We start from the raw sequence: 17,442 nt of genomic DNA on the forward strand, positions 1-17,442 counted from the left end.
TTCTGTGTGATCATTGCTCATACTTGCCTTTTACATAATACAACTTTTTTTGAGGAAATAAAGAAATTTGGTAAAATTTTCTCATATAATCAACAATTTTTACTTAAAAAAATTTCTTTTATGTTTACTTATCTTTGAGAGACAGAGACAGAGCGTGAACAGCGGGGGCAGCAGAGAGAGAGAGGGAGACACAGAATCTGAAGCAGGGTCCAGGCTGGGCTGTCAGCACAGAGCTGGACATAGTGCTTGTACTCATGAGTGGTGAGATCATGACCTGAGCTAAAGTCAGATGCTTAAGCGACTGAACCACCCAGGTGCCCCAACAATTTTTACTTTTTAAGAGAAAATGTCACTTTAAGACTCAAATGCATATAATGTGCACACAGAGCCCCATTCTTAAACCTTGACATACTAAAACTAAATATGATTCAATTTTTAAAAATCTGATTCAATTTTTACCTCTAATTTCCATCTTTTTAAGTATGTTCCTGTAGTTTCTATCACATGAAGAACTAAGTATCAGAGTTATAAATTTGATACATTATTTCCTTTGAATTTTGCTTACTTTCTATTTCATGACACACACACACACACACACACACACACACACACACACACACACACATTAAAAACACATTCCAGGGGTGCCTGGGTGGCTCAGTCAGTTGAACGTTCGACTGTGGCTTATGTCATGATCTTGCGGTTCATGGGCTCGAGTCCCGTGTCGGGCTCTGTGCTGACAGCTCAGAGCCTGGAGCCTGTTTTGGATTCTGTGTCTCCCTCTCTCTCTGCTCCTTCCTGACTCAGCTTGGTCTTTCTCTCTCTCAAAAAATAAATAAACATTAAAAATTACATTCTGGTATTATTTCCATTACCAGACATTATCTTATCCTTTTCATAGTGCTCTTGGAGGTAGTAAGTATAGTGAGAGTTTATTTCTTGTTATTTATATAATATTTATATCTCCTTTTTCTACTAGAGATTTAGGGCAGCTACTTTACATTATAATATGCATTTGCTACACTTTATTTCTATAAGCTTGCATAATACTAAGAAAAGAGACAGACCTGTAACAGACTTGTGTATTTACATCTTGGCAAATTAAATCTTATGTAGAAAATCTATCAGGAATGCTCTCTGGCTAATTTTATAGAGGATGGACTTTGCAGTATGGGGTAAGATTTCTTTGATATATGTACTTACATACAACTGTAGTGTTTGTTGGTTTTATTAAGAATTAAATTTAATGTTGCATTGCATGAGTAAGAATTATCAAGTGGTATAAGGCATTTTGGGATTAATTGAGAAAAATTGGACTGATGTTAGATGCTATTAGGGAATTAATATTAATTATATGAGGTGTAATAATAGTAATGTGGCCACTTAAAGAACATCCTTATCTTTTAGAGATATGTACTGAAATATTTAGGGGTGAAATGTCATGATGTCTATACGTTTTACTTGATTTACTTTAAAAGACTTCATCCAAAAAATCGACTGAAGCATATTTAGCAAAATGTTAATAATATTTAGGTGATGGACATATGGATGTTAATGACATTCTTTCTAATTTTCTGTTGGTTTGAAAATGTTGAAAATAAAATACAAAGTCATATGTTAAAGGAAGGAAAATTTTGTACAATTAAGCATAACATTTGTCTTTATCTTTAAAGGAGCCCATTCAGACTTCTGGATATATTTGTATCTTTGAGGATTTAGAAATTAAATCTGTTCTTTTGGATGAGATATTGAAGGTAATTCTTAAAAAACAATTGTATTTTTGTTGCTGGCTTGACTGGGATTTGTTTTATTTTATGCCCAGGCAGTGTGGTGTTCCTGTTAGGAATGTGGATTGACCCTGCTTGGTCACTTGTACCACTTTTAGACAGGTTCCTTCATCTTTTTTGAACTTCATTTTCCTTTCTTGTTTATAAGCCTCAATTATTTTTTTCAATTTTTTCCTCTATAAAATGTGGATAATAATGGCTCCTATCTAACAGGATTGTTATTGTATAAGGTAATCTGTGAAAAGCACTTACCACAGTGTTTGGATCAAGAGCTCAAAAAATGGTGGCTAGTTGTGGTTGTCATTGTTTTTATGTTAATAACAAAGAGAAGAAATACTTGACAATTTACTTTGTTCTTTTGAGCTCTAAGACAGGTACTTGAGTAACTTTTTGTTTGCAGGGCCACTATCCTCCTATTTTTTTTTCAGGCTTTATAAAATAATCCAGTTCTGATTCCAGCTATCTTTTTTAACCCCTACTTTGGCCTTCATTGACTATCTTTTGAGAATTTCTTTCTCTAAGAATATATTAAAAACATTTTTACTTTCATTTTATACAAAGCATTTACTTTTTTCTGTATACTTCATATATTTTTTGGAATTGGGTTAATAGAGTTTTACATTTCTGAAGCTAGTTGCAATTTGTAGCATGGTTTCATGTTTTGGTTTGATATGTAAATTGTAGCCCTTTAAAGCCCTTTGTTTATGAGCCTGTTTTTTTTTTTCCCCATGAGAAATTTATTGGAGCACTAGAGCAGAAGGAATACGAAAGGAAAAGGAAGGGAATTTACTAAATTTACATTCACTAAAGTGCCTTCATAGGAGGTGTTCAATTGTCATTTGTCATTGCATGTCACTCTTCATTTGTCATTACAACTGTGCCCGGTAGATAATACACAGACCTCAGTTTTAGTGGAGAAAGCTCTTCGTGAGTAAAATGATTTACCAAAAGTCTTTCTGTTCACTGACTCAGCAGATGTTTATTGGCAGTCAGTAAGGCAAGTTCCTGGCCTCAAGTAGAGGGGTTGGGGAGGTAGACAAGAAATTCAGCAACCAGCAAAGGGGCGGGGCTGGCGCAGTTCAGTGGGCAGGTGAGTCTGTCAGAGGTCTGTGGGGAGAGAGCGCTGGTACAGTTCTGAGACTGTGAACCACGTGAGTAGTACAAGGCTGGCATTGTGCTAAACGTTTGATACGTGTTATCTCATTTAATCCTCACAATTCTAGGAAGTCAGTCTGATTATTATCTTCATTTGTTCAGATGAAGAATCTGAGGCTTGGAGAGAGAAACTCATTTGCCAGTGACACCCAGTTGGCAGTAGGCAGAGACGTGAATGATTTCACTCCAAGCCGTCTGGCTTCAAAGCTGGTGTATGTAATTGGTAGCACTGGCGGAACTGAAGGGGAACAGTCGTGGGGGAGGTTGGCCCCAGTCATACGAGGCCTTGTGTGCCTTCTGTGGCGTTTGGACTGCCTCCTGGAGTCACTGGGAAGTAAAGCAGGAGAGTGATGTGATTGGGTTTATATTTGGGGAAGATGGCCTTGGCTTCCTGGGTGGGCACAGGACGGAGGTACAGCAGGTTTTAGAAAGAGTTGTTACATAGCCAGTAGGCTGAGGAATTAGGATCTAAGCTTAGATCTGTTTGAATCCAAACCTCATGCATTTTCCATACTACTTTCTACTTTGTGCCAGGGATTTCTGGGAGAACTTTTCAGTTTCTAAGTACAGTGGTTTAGTTGCAGGTGGGGAGGGCCAGATGCAGCTTAGTTCTGGGAGCCATTGCTGTTTTCTGTATGTGGGGGCAGGGGGCTCTAATTTTCTCCTGGGCTTCACTTTTTCTTTACTTGGAATATGTAGGATATTGGTGAGTTCATTATAACTGTTTTATTTTCTTGGCCATTAGCTAGCATTTCCTGCAAGACTGGCCTTCAGAAAAAAAAAATTTTGGAGGGGTCAGCTAGCTAAATTAACAAAAGGAAAGAGATAATGAAAACTAGCTCTTTCTTTTATTTGCTTGTCTGCTGCCCAACAGCACAGGGGACAACTGTCTCATTTCCCCCCCGGCAAGGAGAGAGTAGATTAAGGAGTGAGCTGGTAGAGGCCCCTGCACATGTCTTTTCTGCAGCACTTTGGGCGAGAAGAGAATAGTAGCTCCTGGGAACATGAGAGTTAAGCTGAGGGAAACAAGGCTGTATGATTGTAAGACAACCCTTCTTCCACTGTCCTCTTTTCCCTGTGGGCAGCCTAGTAACCTCAGGAGGAACTTCACCTGTGGATTGTGGCTGTTTTCCAGATAACTCAAAGACCCACACATTGGAATATCTTTTCTTCCCATTTTGGTTTACAACATGATACAGTTGTTTGTGTGTGTGCATGTATTTTACTGTAAAAAAGAAACACATACTCTAACGGCAGGTATTTGCATTTCTTTTCATCTTTATTTTTAGAATCCAGAACACCCAAACAAGGATTATATAATTAACTTTGAGATCCGGTCCTTGCGAGATAGTCGAGCATTGATTGAGAAAGTTGGAATTGAAGATGCATCTCAATTCATCGAGGACAATCCACACCCCCGACTTTGGTATTTAAAAATAAAAAATCCTCCCAAAATGTCTGGTGTATGCATTTAAAGTCTCAGCTCTATTGTCTCCCACTCTCATGGTAGCCTTCATGGGGGTAGACTTGCATTCTTGTTCTTCTTTTTATTTAAAAAAAATGTTTATTGTTTTTTATTTATTTTTTGAGAGAGAAACAGAGAGTGAGTGGGGAAGAGGCAGAAAGAGAGGGAGACACAGAATCCAAAGCATGCCCCAGGCTCTGAGCTGTGAGCACAGAGCCCAACACAGGGATGGAATCCATGAATCGTGACATCATGACCTGAGCTGAAGTGATGCTTAAGTGACTGAGCCACCCAGGCGCCCCTTTGTTCTTCTTTTTTTTTTTTTTTTTTTTTTTTTTTTTTTTTTTTTTAAATTTTTTTTTTCAACGTTTATTTATTTTTGGGACAGAGAGAGACAGAGCATGAACGGGGGAGGGGCAGAGAGAGAGGGAGACACAGAACCGGAAACAGGCTCCAGGCTCTGAGCCATCAGCCCAGAGCCCGACGCGGGGCTCGAACTCACGGACCGCGAGATCGTGACCTGGCTGAAGTCGGACGCTTAACCGACTGCGCCACCCAGGCGCCCCTGTTCTTCTTTTTAAAATACAGAAATTAAATTCAGATTTGGAAGTACTCAAAATAAGCATAATATTAAGTAAAACATACATAAATATGTTAAAGTAATCACTTCCCACCATGTTTAACTAGAAACAACAGGTATAATAATTAAATTCGGGTTCAAGACTTGTTTATCAGTAATGGCAATAAGCTTTTCTGTTTCTTGTTTTAATAAAGGCGCCTACTGGCTGAAGCAGCTCTTCAGAAACTGGATCTGCACACGGCAGAGCAAGCGTTTGTGCGCTGCAAAGATTACCAAGGCATTAAGTTCGTGAAGCGCCTGGGCAATCTACAGAGTGAGTCCATGAAGCAGGCCGAAGTTGCTGCCTACTTCGGCAGGTTTGAAGAGGCAGAAAGAATGTATCTTGATATGGACAGAAGGTGAGTAATGAAGGTACAGGCATTCTGGAGTACTTCTGGCATTCATGCTTTTCTTCTGTACAAATGAGGAATGTACAGTAGACTAAATGTGTCATACCACTTCTTTCAGAAAATAATCTCAGGGGGCACCTGGGTGGCGCTGTCGGTTAAGCGTCCGACTTCAGCCAGGTCACGATCTCGCGGTCCGGGGGTTCGAGCCCCGCGTCGGGCTCTGGGCTGATGGCTCGGAGCCTGGAGCCTGTTTCCGATTCTGTGTCTCCCTCTCTCTCTGCCCCTCCCCCGTTCATGCTCTGTCTCTCTCTGTCCCAAAAATAAATAAAAAAGCGTTGAAAAAAAAAAATTAAAGAAAATAATCTCAGTTTAGTTACAACCTGGATATTCCACGTGGCCCTTATATTAATTTATGTATTGAAATTTGGAGGCAGTTTCCTTTTTCTTTTTTTCTTTTTCTTTTTCTTTTTTTTTTTTTTTACATATTTTAATGGCTGGCCATGGGAGGTTTTCTCATTTGGTAGAAAAAAAAACATAAGACTGCAGAGACTGGGGGCTTTTATCATTTATTATGCAGCTCAACGTTTGGGTTTTCTTTTTTGATTTAGACCTTTATTTAATTTTTTGTTGTCAAGGAGCGTGAAATAAAAATGAACGGTATATAGGGATTGAGTTTTATTCTTTATGTTCATTTTAGATTTGCATAAAATAATGTATGTATTTCAGCTATAAACATTATGTCTAAATTTTGTTAATATTATTTGTACTTCAAGGAGATCCCTAATACTGCTTAAGCCCTGAAAAGAAAGATAAAACCAAATATGTGTTTATATGTATGGTTTTTTTTTTTTAAGTTGTTTTTTTTTTTTTAATGTTTATTTTTCAGACAGAGAGAAACAGAGCATGAATGGGGGGAGGGTCAGAGAGAGGGAGACACAGAATCTGAAACAGGCTCCAGGCTCTGAGCGGTCAGCACAGAGCCTGACGCGGGGCTCAAACTCGCGACCACAAGATCGTGACCTGAGCCGAAGTCGGATGCCTAACCGACTGAGCCACCCAGGTGCCCCAGTATATGTATGATTTTTAAATAAGCCTGATCATGTCTCAATAATTGATGAAAAGAAGTTATTATTATTTAAATCATTATTTTGCTAGGAAAATTGGAAGGCTAGGAAAATAAAAGGCAGGAAGTTATTTCCTTTTCCTGATTTCAAGTTCTCCCCATTGCCTCTTTCCTGGTCAAATTTCTAAAATGTTTGGGGAGGTAACTTGTCCGTCTGTTCACTGCTGGGTATTCTCAGTACCCCGGAATTGACCCTAGCATGGGGTAGGCACTGCACAAGTATTTGTCAAGTGAATGAATGTATGCTGTTGTTTACAGAGATCTTGCTATCGGCCTCCGGCTGAAATTGGGAGATTGGTTTAGAGTACTCCAGCTCTTGAAAACTGGATCTGGTGATGCAGATGACAGTCTCCTTGAACAAGCCCACAATGCCATCGGAGACTACTTCGCTGATCGGCAAAAGTGGTAGGCGACCTATGTGAACCTCTTCATCTGTTCATGTAGCACTTGATATGGTAGCTGCCTGAGTACTTCCCATTGGCACAAAGCTGGGGACATTGAAGGCCGTCCCCCTGGATTCTTAAATTCAAGCAGATTTAAATTCCCAATGGGGAGCAAGAGATCCTTGATAAGTGTTATAAAACTTCGGAGTTTCCAAACTCACAAACGTGTGCTTAGTTTCAGGCAGGTTTCTACTGTTTAAGACCACAGCGTGCATTTCAAAGACATATGATTTATTTCTGAAAAAAGGAAAAGTATTTTATGTTTTCTTGTTTTCTCGTAGATTATTTTCAGAAGTCATTGGCTTTTATTCTTAGGTTTTCATTTGGATCAATACACTTATTTATGTCCGTGTTTGGAAGCACAACTGTATATCCAATTACAACAATTTTTTCTTAATAGCCAAAGAATGTTGCAACTAAAATGTGCTTCAGAGTCTTTAGATTTTATCCCCCCAGTTTATACACTTCAAAGACATGCTGTAACTGAAGATGGTAACTAGAGTAATACTAGTAATTCTAATGAGCATTTTTAATGAGACTGCTTATTTATCAGGAGATTCACATTAGTTTTAGAAATTGTTCTTTTTTTTTCCCCCCATAGGTTGAATGCTGTACAATATTATGTACAAGGCCGGAACCAGGAGCGCTTAGCTGAATGCTATTATATGTTGGAAGATTATGAGGGATTGGAGAATCTTGCCAGTTCACTTCCAGAAAACCACAAGTTGCTTCCAGTGGGTATTAAAAATTTTAGTTTTTAGGGGCGCCTGGGTGGCGCAGTCGGTTAAGCGTCCGACTTCAGCCAGGTCACGATCTCGCGGTCCGTGAGTTCGAGCCCTGCGTCAGGCTCTGGGCTGATGGCTCAGAGCCTGGAGCCTGTTTCCGATTCTGTGTCTCCTTCTCTCTCTGCCCCTCCCCCGTTCGTGCTCTGTCTCTCTCTGTCCCAAAAATAAATAAACATTGAAAAAAAAAAAAATTAAAAAAAAAAAATTTTAGTTTTTAGATTTGTTAGGTTATTTTTATTAGGTTTTGTGTTATAGTCAGGAAATATCTTCTGCCACAAGAAAATTTAAAATCTATAATCTCATAGTTTCTTAAATGTGGAATGATACTTTTAATTGTTAAAACAATATATCAATATTACAGACTGCTTGAAAATAGAGGGAAAATTAGTCATATTCCCACTACTTTAACATGTTCACAATCTCCTATAGTATTGTCAGTTTTATAAAATTGCTTTTAAAAGTTAGCTGACACATGAAATATTTACAGTTAAAATCTCTTGTCAGAGGTTTGCTTCAAAATTATCTGAGCTGGGTCTGGGGATTAGTGTGTGTGTATGTATGTTTGAAATTTGCTGTAATAAAGGTTTAAAAAGATAGCTTGACTTTTATTAGGTTATGTTAACAAAGTATTTAGTGTTAAAAAAGAAAAAAACAGAGTTCTCTGGAAATTTGTTTTGAATGTCCTTTTTAAGCCTCTTAATTCTTGAATGACGTTAATGAGTTTATATTTTATTTGTTTTATGTAAAATGTAAATCATTGAGCTGTATAGTACCTGTAGAGTTAGCATCTCTCAACTGCAGGGTCAGGATATGTATCGGTTGTGAGTTCTACCACAAAATTTTTGTTTGTTAATTAGTAGATGATAGAATTCTGATAATTCAGTTTTGTCTCTTGTGAATTAGAGCCATTATCCCTGTAATAATGGCATTTTCATGTACTTTATTCTCAGTCCTGTGTTTTCTTGAGTAGGAAAGAAACTGAAATTAGTTACAACCTTGGATATCGGGACAGTGTGTCCTGCATTAATGTCATCTGTTAGGTGTGTCTGATGATGCAGAAAAGAGTATTGCTGTAGGATATCCAGAATAGTGTTATTACTGAGTAAATATTAAGTTATTATAGCTATAGTAATAAGTAATTAAAATGCTTAAAAATTTTTAGTGCAAATGTTTTTTTTAGTATTGCAAATTTTAAATCAAGTTTTTGAAGGAGTTTTTAATAATATGGTAAAATTTACATAATGTTTAATTGAAAAATACAGAGAACGGAACTATATATAGTATGAACACAATATATACACCAACTCACACATACATATAGATTTCTAAGACACAGATGTTAGGAAATGACATCAGACTATTGAGAGAGATTTCCTATGGGTAGTAACATTGTAAGTAACTTTTGTGCTTTCTAATTTTTATTTACCATTACAGTCTATTGCTTTGTAACCAGAAAAATATAAACATTACTTTAATTAATTAATTAAATGCTTAGTTTTATTTTAGAGAGAGAGAGAGAGAGAGAGAGAGAGAGAATGTGAATGGGGAGGGGCAGAAAGGAGGGGGGTACAGAGGATCCAAAGCAGGCTCTGTGCTGAGAGCAGAGAGCCTGATATTGGGCTCAAACCCATGAACTATGAGATCATAACCTGAGCCAAAGTTAGACACTCACTGAGCCATCTAGGTGCCCCTAAACATTACTTTTAAAAAGATAGTTGGATCTAAAACATACTTTTATGATTTTCCCAAAATATTTTATTATTTTTTTTAATGTTTATTTATTTTGAGAGAGAGAGAGAGAGAGACAGCACAAACAGAGGAGGGGCAGAAAGAGAAGGGAGACACAAAATCAGAAGCAGGCTTCAGGCTCTGAGCTGTCAGCACAGAGCCCGACGTGGGGCTTGAACCCACAAACTGTGAGATTATGACCTGATCACAGGCTCTGTGCTGACAGCTCAGAGCCTGGAGCCTGCTTCCGATTCTATGTCTCCCTCTCTCTCTACCCCTCCCCTGCTTGTGCTCTGTCTTTCTCTCTCTCTCTCTCAAAAAATAAATAAATGTTTAAAAAATTAAAAAAAAAAAAAAGAAGTAGAGGTAGGGAGAGGAAAACTCTTGCCAATTAGATATTCAGAAGGAAAAAAAAATTGATTTTCTGAAAATGGAGAGTGAGCCAGAGGGTATGGTGGGTTTGTGTTGTGGTTCTCCTTCCTTCCCACCACCCTTGGAGGGAGCTCTGTTTGGGATCTGGCTTCCTGAATTAATGAATGGCCTATCTGGGGCATTTCTTCAGAGAGGTATTAGAGAGCTCTGTGAATGTGAGATTTTCCTTAAGCCTCTAACATTACCATTGTTATACCATCAGTTGCCTTGAATGTTTTTTTCACACACTAGTATGGGGTTTGTTTCCCAGCTTGACGTTTCTGTGCCCTAGCTACTAGAGGAGCAGAGTGCAGGACGTTCCGGACCTGGTTAAAAAGTAGATCTGCAGCCGGAGCCAGTGAAGCACCGGTTTCGTAGACAGTGATGCCTTAGCCTCCTTTCTGGTTTGTAGCCTCTGCCCCTGTGTATGTTGCAATGAAAAATTACTGTAACCACCAGTAAATTTAATATTCGTATGTCCCTATGGAGTTTTGTAAGTTGAACTATAAGTGATTTCCTTGGTCTGTGAGATCTGATAATATTGTTCTGTCCTTACAGGAAATAGCACAAATGTTTGTGAGGGTTGGAATGTGTGAACAAGCAGTGACCGCATTTTTGAAATGTAATCAGCCAAAGGCAGCAGTAGATACCTGTGTACATCTCAACCAAGTAAGGAACTGAAAATTAAGGTCCCTAGTCATCCTTTTAGACTGTTGCCACTGTAGGGTTGAGGTGGATTTTGTGAAAGGAGCTAGATGCTTTCTTACTTTGTTGAGGACCTAGAAAATACTGGAGTTTGCATTTACCTCTTGAAGTGCTACCGTTAAGGGCGACCCACTCGTAACTAAGTCAATATGGGGACAAACCCTGTGCTTTTTAGTCAGGCAACTTGTTGTCTGGAAGTAATTTCATAATTTTCTGCATTTTATTAGGGTTTTGTTTCCAAAGAAGGACTAGTTAATGGTCATTGCAAGAGGAAGGAATTGAGTTACCTTATCAGTATTTATTTTGGCAATCTATTTTCCTGTCTCTTTAGAGAAAACATATATTTGATATTCTTGGGAGCTGGAATTTAACTAAAATTAAAGTGCAGAATTGTGGAAATTGTTGAATATCAGTATATTCCTTTAAGTGTTTTCTTGAAGTATTTTATAAAGCTCCATTTGCTTTTTAAAAATAACTTTTAAATGTTAAATCTGATAGGACATTTTCTTAACCGAAATGGCATATTTTGTTCTACTATAAGCAAGTTTAGCTTTTCCTCACTTCTAGCTGGTGCAAAATTGAATTATAATATTGTAATTATAAACTTTGAAGCTTTCCTTTTCTGATGTCCTTCTTAAGCAAATCACAGTCTTGGGCCATTTAATCATTTTGACATGTTTGACTTATAGAACTTATAATTGCTCTGATTTTAATTAAAGTTACTGTAAACTGCCTGACAGACTCAGTCGGTAGAGCATGAGACTCTTAATTAAAGTTACTGTATTAAAAAAATATATACTGTTTTTTAATTTTAATATAGTGTTATTTATTACTATAAACTTAAATCTTTATTGTGTGAATTTTATGACATGTATGACTATAAATGCTTCAGTAGCTGAATGGCATATTTTTCCCCCTCAGTGGAACAAAGCTGTTGAGTTGGCTAAAAATCACAGTATGAAAGAAATTGGATCTCTGTTAGCGAGGTATGCATCTCATTTATTGGAAAAGAATAAAACTCTTGATGCCATAGAACTCTATCGGAAAGCCAATTACTTTTATGATGCTGCTAAACTGATGTTTAAGGTAATACAATAATCTTGGTGAGTATTTGCTATGTTCTAGTTACCAATGTTTTCTTATGTACTGAAGAACACATTTTCCATTTTCTTTGAGAACAAGTACTTGCTATAGCAAAAGCCCTCTTGTTTTATTACTGCTATAACTATGCATTATCTTAGTATTATTACCTTTTACTAAAAAAGCTATTCATTAGTGTTAGCACCTTACCGATCCCTAAACAATTGAATATTTACTTAACACTGAAGTTAACAAAGACTTATAGAATTTTCAGGGACCATAAAATACAAATTCCCTTAATAATGGGAATTAAATCCTGTTGATAATAGAATTTTGTCCTTTTAAATGTACACATTTTAAGGGGCATCTGGGTAGCTTAGTTAAGTGTCTGACTCTTGGTTTTGGTTCAGGTCATGATCTTGTGTTTCGTGAGTTCAGGCCCCACGTGGAGCTCTTGCGCTGACAGAGCAGAGCCTGCTTAGGATTCTGTCTCCCTAGCTCTCTCTCTCTGCCCCTCCCTCACATACACATGTGTGCACGCAAGTTCTCTCCCCTTCTCTCTCAAAATGAATTAAAAAACTTAAAAAAATAAATGTACACATTTTAAATACATTACTGTTTCATAATATGCATTTGGAAGGAAAAGGACTAATACAGTATTAATGTATATACATTTTATATTCTGTTCCATTTTTTTCCCGTTGATTTAATAAAAAAGGGAATATTCCCCTCAATCATTTAGATAAATCCTTCTTTCTGAAGTCTGTACCATGTTAAAATCCTCTTATCTCAGTATACTTGGAACACTGTTTTTAAAATCTCCTTATGGAAAATGCTACCTCTTCCATGAAAACTTTCTTCATTTTGACTTACTTATTTAAGAGCATTTGTTATGAGTTGTAACTCCAAGGGCTAATGCCAAGGAAAGAACTGAGTACTTATAAGCTAAGGAAAAGGAAATGGGCTTAAAAATATTTATCATAAATGGGTGGTATTTATGTTCCATCCTACTGGTTTTTTCTTTTTATTAAAGAATCAAATTTTAGAGATGATTGTATGTGTACAAATAAAGATTAAGAAATATCTTCCCCAAGTTCTTTAAATGTTTAAAGATTGCAGATGAAGAGGCAAAGAAAAGAACCAAACCTTTACGTGTCAAGAAGCTGTACGTACTGTCCGCTTTGCTTATTGAGCAGTACCATGAGCAAGTGAGAAATGCCCAAAGAGGAAAAGTGAAAGGAAAGAGCTCAGAGGTAAGGTGGAACATTACAGAACATGAAGTCATCTGAGGTGTTTAAGGAAAAAAGACTATCAAACTTCTCTTTAGGGACAGGCCATTTAATTTGCTTGTCTGCATTTATTTTCTTAAGTACTTGGAATTAGTACTCAAATTTAGAAATTTCTGCTGAGGAATATTGGAAACTTTTCCTGCAAGACTAATTTGTAGACTTTGCTTTAATTTTTTTACTTGGTAAACCCTTTCTAACCAGTGAGTTTTAAAAACCTTGCTAGAATATGTATATTACTTTATGTGTAAATGAATCTCTTACTAACTTAAAGTTGTTTTTTTTTTTTTTTTTTCAACGTTTATTTATTTTTGGGACAGAGAGAGACAGAGCATGAACGGGGGAGGGACAGAGAGAGAGGGAGACACAGAATCGGAAACAGGCTCCAGGCTCTGAGCCATCAGCCCAGAGCCTGACGCGGGGCTCGAACTCACGGACTGCGAGATCGTGACCTGGCTGAAGTCGGACGCTTAACCGACTGCGCCACCCAGGCGCCCCTAACTTAAAGTTTATAATGAGTTCTATTAAAAAATTTGACCACACCATGGGGAGAATTGTTTCACAGCGTGTATGTTTGTCAGATCACATCAAGGTGCACTTGAAATAATTTGCAGTTTTATTGGTCAATTATAGTTTAATAAAGCTGAAAGAAATTTTTGATTACAGCAGCTTAACAAAATATGAATTCTAATGGAGAAATGAAGTCTGTAATGACAGTTTTGTAATGATAAAATCTACTTTCCTTAGTTTAATGTATAAACCGTCTCAGAAGTTGTCTTCGTTAGGGTGACTCATGGTTGCACTGACAGAAAACGTGGCTCTGCTTGACTCATAGGCCACGTCTGCTTTGGCTGGTTTGCTGGAAGAGGAAGTTCTGTCTACAACTAGTCGTTTCACAGATAATGCTTGGAGAGGGGCTGAGGCTTACCACTTCTTCACACTTGCCCAGAGGCAGCTCTATGAGGGATATGTTGACACTGCATTGAAGACAGGTGGGCCTTTGACCCAACGGGTACAGTGTGTTTAAATTGATGTGAAGAGCCAGCTCCTTCAGATTGCCCATATATTAACTTCAGTAACACTTTTATCCATGGGTTTATTTTCATGTTTGAGATTTGCTGTCTATAGTCTATTTTGCACATTCTCCTTTGTTTTGAAGTTCTTTTGATTTTTTTAAATACATACGGTTCACATTAAAGTCAGAGGTTTGAGATAAGCAAAAAGAATGTCTATAGCATTCACTATTCTTTTCATTAAAAGTTAAAGTTTTGAATATATAAAAAAGTTTGTGTTTTTTATAATATCAGGAGTATAAATAACATATGTCCTTTTTAAAAAACATAATATGTTGTAAAATATTTCCATATTAATAGATTTCTATAGTATTTAACTTGTTTTTTTGTTAAAATGACACTGTAAAAAATAAAATGTCACTTCTGTAATGATTACAGTCAAAACAGAAAAAAATAAAATAATCTAATAACTTGTAAAATAATCTTATAACTCAGAAGTAATGATTACTGACATTTGGGCGAACTTCATTTTAGACATTTCTCCATGCCTATAAAATTGTGGACAGTTTTCCTTAAGCTAATATCATACAATATATGTTGTTCAGGGGCTTGCTTGCTTTATGCCCTCCGTTGTATATTGCAGTCATGTTTCCATGTTGGTAAACACAGATCCATGTTATCACTTGTATTAGCAAGGGGACTGTAACAGTTTTTTTTCTAATTGGTTGTTATACATAAGAATTATTTTTATTTTTACATGTTTACAACTGACCTTTATTTAATTTTAACTGATTAATATGTGGTATAAATTATGCAGTTAGGTTTAAGATAGTTCTATTTTATAAAACTTATACACAGTTTCTAAACTTGAAAGATAAATTAGAATTTTAACTTGAGAGTTTTCATCTACTGGGTGAAGAAATCCAATATACAATCTATTAATTCTACAGTACATTTTAAAGAAAGATTATATCTCTAGTATAGAAAAAGTAAAAATAAGATATGGCAGCTATCAAAATAAATGTCTGAACTGACAACTTAAGAGGCACATTGTCACTTCTCTTTTCTCAAAGTTCTGTTTCATTCAGTAAGACAAAAAAATCTCTTCAAAGAGATGCAAAGAAAAAACATGATTTCGTACTGCTTTGCTTTTTTATCAAAAAGAAACCTGATGTTATTTTGAGTATTATGACTAACAGTATAATATTAATTTACTTTTTTCTGGAATGCCACAAAAATTTCTAATATATTAACATGAAACAAAAGATGTGGGTTTTGATACCAATTTTTATTTTGTCTTTGTGTGTGTTTCTGAATGGCAGAGCGTGCACATCATTTGATGGTGGTTGTTTTGTAGGACCTGAGCTGTTAGCTAGCGTTATAGAACTGGGAACTCACGTAACCTGCTTCCTTCTACCAGTGCTTCAATCTCCCACCGTTATTTTAAGTTTGTAAGAGTTCATGTAGGTTAAACTAAAGCAGCTTAACATAGACTCTTTTCCATGCACGATCATACTAATGATTTCTTTTCAAAATCTAAGTTGTCCTCTTTTCTCTAGCTCTTCACCTGAGAGACTATGAAGACATCATCCCTGCCGTCGAGATCTACTCTCTGTTAGCACTCTGTGCGTGTGCCGGTAGAGCTTTTGGTACTTGTTCAAAAGCTTTTATTAAACTTGAATCTTTAGAGACCCTCAGTTCAGAGCAGAAACAGCAATATGAAGATCTCGCTTTGGAAATCTTCACCAAACATACTCCAAAAGATAATAGAAAATCTGAATTGGACAGCCTTCTTGAAGGGTAGGCTAATTGTCATTAGGATATGTTATACACCCTATTGGAAGCTGAGATTTCTATAAGTGTAGTAGTGTGATGTAATAATTTAAGCACTAAATTTTGAAGTAACTTACCTTACTATTACAACCTATTTTATTTAGTCTTGTGAGTATATTAATGCTTTATTTTCTTATTATAAGAAAAGTTTTTAATCGAAAGTTGCCTTGAGATGTTTTTCATTCCTTAATTTTTTAATTGTGATAAGTAGTTTAAGTAATTAGAAGTTTTAAAGTATAATTAATTGTTTTTCCTCTTGTTTTTACAGAGGGGAAGGGAAATTGCCAACATGTGTTGCCACGGGAAGCCCAATCACAGAATATCAGTTCTGGGTGTGCAATGTGTGCAAGCACTGTGTTCTGGCTCAGGAAATCAGTAACTACAACTTCTGTCCCTTATGCCATAGTTCAGTGGGATGAAGAAATGACAGATTGTATCTAACTGTAACATACATGTAGCATGTATACATAGCTCTAACTGGATATACAATAAAGCTGACTTTCATACATTTTATATAAAAATCAGCACCATTATTTCATAGTTGTATATTTACACAAAGTTACAAATTATGTGTATATAACATCTATATTATATATACATATATGTATTATGTATACATACAATTTTGTGTAAAAATACAACTATGAAATAATCATGCTGATTTTCATATAAAATGTATGGAAATCAGCCTTATCTCCTACCTGCCTATATCTATCTCTCTGTCTATAAATTATGGTTACATAATACTATGAAAAAATTCCAAATAAGAAATTTTTCTCACAGTTTCAAGGTTACTAATTCATTAAGAAACCTTGGCAGGGGGCAGGTGGGGGAAGCATGGGAGTGGGGCAAAGTTGAATTTAGGGAGTTGACATAACCTGTATTAGAAGAATGTTAAACAATTGTGATACTAAAATTAGCTCTATTGCTAGCTGTATTTAATTAAATAAGTATTGAATGTCTTCTGTATTTTATTTTCAGAAATGAGAAGACACTTAAAGATATTTTTTATAATTTGAATTGTTTCTAATAGCCTTATTTTTTTATATAGTTTTTCCTTTTTTATCTACCCTTTTAGCCTCATCTGAAAGATGGCATTTGGCATTACTCTTTATATTGTGCAGAAAAATTGGCTGTATTTATAATGATATAAATTTATACAAAAACATCCATTTTATAGTTATAGTTTTATTTGAAACATTGTCTCCAAGCAGGGCCCTTCATTTAAACAGCTCTGGGGCTGTGGGCAATGATCCTTTCTTAATAATGTGTCTGTTTTATCATTAATTTAAAAAGAAAAACTTGCAAGCATTACAATGGGTAATTGCTTACCTGTTTTATATAGCTAGAAGTGTTCTCCACTTCTTTCTCATGAATTTATGTCCTTTCATTTTGTGGCTGCAGGCCAGACTCTAGCACTGTTTCATCACAGTTATTTGCTCAAGTTTGGCTGATGTTTAGTAGAGGCAATAAATAAAGAGAAATATGCCACGCTACTATTGCAGCTATAATACTTAGGTTAGTTACCACAATGTCTGAAAACAACCATTATACCTTGTAGACCTAGTTATCACATATGTCTACATGTGTATACATACATATATACATACATGTGTAAACACATACATATATATATAGAGAGAGACATATCTTTTCTAC

At 36.2% G+C, this 17,442-nt stretch overlaps 1 protein-coding gene across 1 annotated transcript in view; it reads left to right on the plus strand.

The window, feature by feature from the left end:
* WDR35 (WD repeat domain 35) overlaps positions 1 to 16,763 on the plus strand; it is a 60,291-nt gene extending 43,528 nt beyond the window's left edge. The window contains exons 17-27 of the mRNA XM_030311590.1: positions 1,674 to 1,754; positions 4,232 to 4,368; positions 5,182 to 5,385; positions 6,758 to 6,904; positions 7,544 to 7,676; positions 10,425 to 10,535; positions 11,493 to 11,657; positions 12,764 to 12,904; positions 13,773 to 13,929; positions 15,510 to 15,750; positions 16,052 to 16,763. Coding sequence (XP_030167450.1) covers positions 1,674 to 1,754; positions 4,232 to 4,368; positions 5,182 to 5,385; positions 6,758 to 6,904; positions 7,544 to 7,676; positions 10,425 to 10,535; positions 11,493 to 11,657; positions 12,764 to 12,904; positions 13,773 to 13,929; positions 15,510 to 15,750; positions 16,052 to 16,202 — 1,668 coding nt within the window. The 3' untranslated portion in view covers positions 16,203 to 16,763. The remainder of the gene's footprint in view (positions 1 to 1,673; positions 1,755 to 4,231; positions 4,369 to 5,181; positions 5,386 to 6,757; positions 6,905 to 7,543; positions 7,677 to 10,424; positions 10,536 to 11,492; positions 11,658 to 12,763; positions 12,905 to 13,772; positions 13,930 to 15,509; positions 15,751 to 16,051) is intronic.
* Positions 16,764 to 17,442: the final 679 nt, after the last annotated feature.

This window comes from Lynx canadensis, chromosome A3, assembly GCF_007474595.2.
Source record: "Lynx canadensis isolate LIC74 chromosome A3, mLynCan4.pri.v2, whole genome shotgun sequence".
NCBI lineage: Eukaryota > Metazoa > Chordata > Mammalia > Carnivora > Felidae > Lynx > Lynx canadensis.